General features: G+C 49.9%; 1 protein-coding gene across 5 annotated transcripts in view; it reads right to left on the minus strand.

The window, feature by feature from the left end:
- Positions 1-5536, minus strand: part of NXPE3 (neurexophilin and PC-esterase domain family member 3) — a 28220-nt gene extending 22684 nt beyond the window's left edge. Inside the window, exons 1-4 of one of the 5 annotated variants that reach the window (XM_048816524.2) lie at positions 3783-5103; positions 3475-3618; positions 2059-2260; positions 866-1085 (exon numbers count right to left, since the gene is read on the minus strand). In XM_048816524.2, coding sequence (XP_048672481.2) covers positions 866-958 — 93 coding nt within the window. In that variant the 5' untranslated portion in view covers positions 959-1085; positions 2059-2260; positions 3475-3618; positions 3783-5103. Of the gene's footprint in view, positions 1-710; positions 842-865; positions 1086-2058; positions 2261-3474; positions 3619-3782; positions 5104-5385 lie in introns of those variants that run through there. The other 4 variants (XM_075118411.1, XM_048816516.2, XM_048816547.2 and 1 more) reach the window with 4 other exon arrangements.
- Between the last annotated feature and the right edge of the window lie 464 nt (positions 5537-6000).

The following is a 6000-nucleotide window of genomic DNA, read 5'->3' on the forward strand; positions in this document are numbered from 1 at the left end:
CAGGGGCTCATTGGGAGTTCCGGGTGCAGAGGCAATGGGACTCTTCAGGGGATCCAGGTGTAGGTGGCTGGGGCTCAGCGGGGGGGGGGGGGGGTGTCTGGGTGTGAGGAGATGGGGTTCAGCGGGGGGGTTGGGTGCTGGGGGCTCAGTGGGGAGGTCTGGGTGCTGGGTGAGTGGGCTTGATGGGGTGGGGGTCCAGGTGCAGCTGGTTGGGCCTCAGTGGGGTGGGGGTCTGGGTGAAGGGGGGCTGATCGGGGGTCCAGATGTAGGCAGATAGGGCTTGTCAGGGTGAGGGTTTGATGCGTTAATGGGGAAACCCCAGCTCCTGCCAAGGGGACACCACATGCCGGGCTCCTGTTTCACCCCACGATTCCCCTATCCCGTTTTCTTCCCCATCTCATCCCTCTCCCGCACTGCCCCATGCCCCTTCCTTCACTCCCACATTCCCCTCCCCTATTCCACCCCCCCTTCCTTCCCCACTGCCTCATTTCCCCCACCCCCACAGCCAGCACTCACTGTTTAACAGAAAACAGGAAGGCTCCCAGCACACAAAACGGGAGCTTGACTGGCACTAGGACCCAGGAGGCGGCATTCAGCTGCAAAGTCAGTGGAGCGGAGATATGGCTCGCTTCTGTTTAGGGGGGAAATCCCTACCAAAAAACTGCACCCATGATCGTTTCCCGTCCTCCACACAGTTTCCCTTTGCTTACCTGCTGTTTTCTGCAGGGAAGCACAGGAATTCTGCACGGAGAAGTGGCGTTTTCTGCAGCATGCAGTCCCACAGAATTCTCCCCGAGCGGCATAAGCTAAACAGGAAGACTGTTACTCAACCTCTTCCACTGTTAAAGAAAACTGCTTGACTCACCTCAAACTGATGGAAGTTGTGTACCAACACCAGAACAGCCAGCACTGCTAGGCTCATGCAGAAAACCTGTAGTCTACAGAAACTGGGCCACATTGTCCACTCATATCTTTCTCAACCATGTTAGTTGCTGTCATGATTTCCATATCCCACAGGCACCAATGTCATCGTGTTTCAGTATTACACAAGAGATTCAGTTGACTTCTACTTCATTAGTCTCTTCCTGTGAATGCATTTACAAGGATTTTACTAAGTCCCTAGATGTATTCGAGTGTGTTGGGTTTAACATTGAATTAGGAATGTCTAAATGCTGAACCAAGGAGAAAGGGAAAAATAGACTAGATAATATATTTTTATGGCACTATTATTTTACCTAGACAATACTCACAGTTACATTACTAAGTTACGCCCTTCAGTGTTTAGACTCACCATCTTACCATAAAATCAAACGTGGCTACCTATACTTAATAGCATCACCCATGGAAGAGCGTTGCACGATCTCTTGCCTGTAACTAACAATAGAAATTGTACTCATAATGTAGGTTGACTCCACAGCCACAATCCATCCCAAAGGGGCCAAGATTTCAGCAGTGACTGGTGACTTAGGTTATCTCCATTTCTAGATGTCCAATCTGAGACACCTTCATAGGACCTGATTTGCACAGGGCAGGTGTTCAGCACTTTCTGAAAATCAGGCTCCTTTAAAGGTATCTCAGATTGGGGCACCAAATGATTACTAGTCTTCTTCAAATCCGGGACAGACTGACCAAGACAGACTGCTGCTCCAATCTTTCATCTATTTTCAAACAAAATTCCCCCCAAATCTGCCAGAGTCCAGGATTGGAACCTACATATTTCCCCATACAAACTATGCAAGTTAGTTTTTCCCCAAACATAAAGGCAACTATAAAAGCTGATAATTAGACAAGTGTCATCTGTATTAATCAGAACTTCTTGTCTTAGCATTAACTGAAAATTTATGAAACAAAGTACACCATTGTTTTTTTATGTTAAGCTGCACCATCTTTTAAAGTTTCTATATGAGAGACACAGTCTCCATTCACAGGGACATGAAAAAAGATAGAAAGATGTTTAAGGGGTGCACTGAAGATCAGGGAGGATTATTTTTATAACCAATTACTATGAATATTTCTTTTATAATACTTCTTTTAAGGTTAAACAACGTAGACACTTACCTTTTATGAAATGTAAAGAGCTTCCTCAATGTTGTTAGATTTTTTTCAAAAATGTTATAGGGGCAGGGATTTATCCACAATTGTTGACAAAATGCTCACAGCCTGACGCATCCTCAGTTTTACATCATTCTTCCTCCTTTGGGGTTAATTTTGGAAGTCATTTTTGCATACAAGTTCACCATTCCTGTAGTGCAACTTGACACTTGAAAACAGAGAGTAGTCATTAAAAAAAGAGGAGTCAAAAGACTCTTAAAATAAAATATTAGCTTCTTAAAAAAAATTAGCTTCTTAAAATAAAATATTCTCAGTGCAATTTGACTAGTATAAACAACCACAAAGTATCTCAATAGAGTTATATGATTAGATCAACTTTGATTGAGAAGTCAGACTATTTGTTAAAAATTTAAGTGAAGGATGCTTAAATTGAAGATTGCATGCTAAACTGGATAACAGCTGTACAGTTACAGTTTTTAAATAAGTCACTACATGCACATAGAATAAAAGATTCCTGATTATATCGGTAATATTCTGTAATAATAAAATAGAATGCACATGGAATTGCTTTACAAGCACTCCTATCCAGATTATACTTCAACTGCTTTCCAAAGAGATTACAGAGATCACACTATATTTTTGATTGATGAACTATGACTGCCATTTAAAAAAAAAGGATTTAATAAAGTTTTAATGACTGAACATACAAAAAGCTGCAGCTTTGTTAGAACTATCTTTACAGTAATCTGAAAAACCAGAGCTCAAGAGTCAACTGCAGTACAATACAATAATTGCACTGTTTTTACAGCAACAAGAAAATCTGGTTTGCATATTTAAATCAAATTACAGCACCTGCTCTCTGCACTCTGACATGCTTTCAGTGCAGTAACAAAAAGCAATTTAAATGGACATGGGCAAAAAAGACTCCAAGCTACACACCATAATTTGTTTAAAAGTAAATATTGTGCAACATTCCTGAAGGATGCTTTCTATATATTTTCTAAACAAAACAAAGAGACACTTGATTGCTTTGATCCTGAAATCTTTTTTAAAAATACAAAGGTATAATACACATACTAGTATAATTGAAATGGCAGGCAAACACAAATGATAGTCATACAATAAATTGATAAGAGATTTATGATTCAATGTATTTATCATGCACCTTTGAGTGTATTCTTCCATCCCAACCATCTGAGAAACTTTAATGGACTGCTTTAAAAAAAAAAGTCTCCTAGAGAAATGTCCTCCCAACAAATTCTGACTAGACTCTTCTCCCCCCGACCCAAGTTATCGCCATTTGAGGTCCAATACAGTTAACGTTCAATCCTGGGCCAATGATGGCTTTTCTATGCATAAAGACATGCTTAAGGTCCCATGTCTTTTGCCATTAGAGGGATAGAAACAAATGCATTATTATACCATGGAAAAGAGGATATTTCCAACATTCTGATGGATGAAGAAGTACCCACTTCCAGTCGTTAAAGACCCCACGTTTTGGTTCCTTGCAATGAGCTTTTTTTCAGGGAAGCATGACAGCTTTCACAAATATGACGCAGCTAGTGTCTAATCTCATTTTATAAGGACAAGGTCCATATGTGCAGTGGGGGTGAACTGGAAGAAGGAGCCACTGCTGCTACCAATTTAATTAGGGCTTCAAGATTTATCTTCTTTTTTATCCCACTCATCATTCCTGGAGCAAGCATATAAATTCATTGCTATAAGGATACACAGGCGGATTTGCGTACATCTTGTGTGCTGGTAGGTTTCCTCATTTGCACACAGAATAAAACCCTTCAAGAGGCTGCAAGTAAATTTCAACATCTGCAGTTGCTGGAAGCACCTTGCAGAGGAAACTGGGATGAAACTGACAGGCACTCAAGTGCACCTGCTAAAACGCATAGGCTTATAAATGGCAAGTCTGAGCTGAGCAAGAGCTGAACTGCAGAAGTGGATACAGACCCAGACCCTAGACACACACTCCAACCCCACAGACCCAGTGCCAGGTTTACAATGGCATCAGTGGCTCTTTGGAGCCGGGCCCAGGCTCACAAGGGGCCCCAGCCTACTCCACTTGCACTGTACCCCGAGACCCCGATCCTCCCCCTGCCTACCACTTGCTCCTCTCGGCCTGCCTGCTGGCAGAGGGCTCCTCTACTCCCCTGGCCCACCCCCATGCTCCTCACTGCCCCCTGGCAGGACCCCAGTGCACCTCTGGCTCCAGACCTGTGGGGCCCCGCCTGTCTCCTCGGAGATGAACTGCCTGGGACTGGTGCAGAAGCCTGGCCAATCTCAGCCTGGGGAAGCTGACGGGGGGGCCAGCTTGGCTGGGCCCCTCCAGGCAAGTGCATCTTGAGGGAGCCCGGCCAGGGCAGGCCTTGGCCGGCTGATCACACCACTCCTGAAGGGACGGAGCAATTCCTGGCCCTGGGACCAGCCCTGGCTGCGCTGCCTGCTCAGCCCAGCAGACACAGTCACCTTCCAGCAGGGCAGGGGAGTGCAGCCAGGAGGCAGGGCATGGGGTCTCGGGGGTGGGGTTGCTGGGCTTGAGGGGGCAAGGAAGATGTATGTATTGGGGCAATATAGGGGTTCTGTGCTGGGCAGTTGGGGTGGGGCTGTAGGTAGGGGAGGTGTTGTGCAGGGTGCTGTACATTTCTGGGGGAGCACTGGACATAGTGGGTCCAGGGGGGCTCTAGTCATAGAAAGTCCAGGGGTGTTGGGCAGGGGGTCTGTGGCATGGGCCTGTCCCCCCCGAGGGGAAGGGGCATGCTGGCATCACAGGGCCACTGTGCATCTGGCAACTGCCAGTTGGAAATAGTGCCCTCACACTGGGCTGGGCAGAGCGGGGCCGCCCTTGCCATGCCCCTTTGCCTTTGGCTGGCCCCTCGGTCTGGGGGCTGACCTCCCCGCACCATGCTCCACTGCCTCAATGGGGGCCCACAAATATGTTTGGCGCCAGGCCCACAAAAGATTAATCTGGCCCTGCACAAACCCCACTCACTCCAGCACCCTGGTACCTCATCATGCACCCTACCAGCTCACCCACTGTCACCCCTTGTCTCCCCACCTCTCCTAAACCCCACTCCTAGCCACGCACCCAGACCCCACTCCAGCCCCCGCCAGCCCAGCGCTAGTCTCCCCAGTACCAGGCAGTCTCCCCCAAGACGGCCCGCCAGGCCCAACACCAGACCCCCTGAACCCCACTAGCCCAGTCCGCCTAAGCCGTGAAGCCACCTCTACATCCCCCCTCCGAGCACGCCCGGAGGGGGGGGGACTTCCTAGAGCCCCCGCCGCAAGGGGAGGCTGCGCTGGACCCTTGCCCCGCTCGCTCACCGGCTCCAGGGGTCCCAGCCAGCGCCGTCCCCGCCCGACTCCCAGCGCTCCACGGCCCGCGCCCGGCCCCCGCGCGGCGGAACAAACACTGGCTGGCGCCGGCCGGAGGCGGGAACTGGGCGGGACTGACCCTGGGAAGGAGGCGGCTGCGGAAAGCGCGTCAGCAGCCCTGCCCCCACCTATCCCCTATTACACCGCACCACGCAGCCCCCGTGCAGCTTGGGCAGAGCCCGGCGCGCCCCTCCTGCACAGCAGCCCCCGGGCCCACCGCAGCGAGCTCCCGCCCGCCCGCCCGCATCGCTCCGCCTCCCCCGCGCACGGCGCCGACAGCTCCTGCGCGTTGCACGGGCCTGGCTGTAGTCGTTTTCCAGTGAGGCGTGCGCACGCTGCCTCTGGGCTCGCTATGGCTGCCTCTACCCACTCTCCCTGGCATCGTCTCCCCTCGGCTTCGTGCGCCTGTCCCCCTCCACTTGCGTCCTGCACGGGACGTCCCCTTTCCGCTACATTGCATTCTTCATAGCCCCTGGCTTCTAGTGCTGGCTGCGGCTGCCCTTCCTTCAAGGGGTTTCCAACAGCCACACCAAGCGCTTTTCAGGGGCCCTGGAAAGCGGTTTC

Source organism: Caretta caretta, chromosome 1, assembly GCF_965140235.1.
Source record: "Caretta caretta isolate rCarCar2 chromosome 1, rCarCar1.hap1, whole genome shotgun sequence".
NCBI classification, from domain to species: Eukaryota; Metazoa; Chordata; order Testudines; family Cheloniidae; genus Caretta; species Caretta caretta.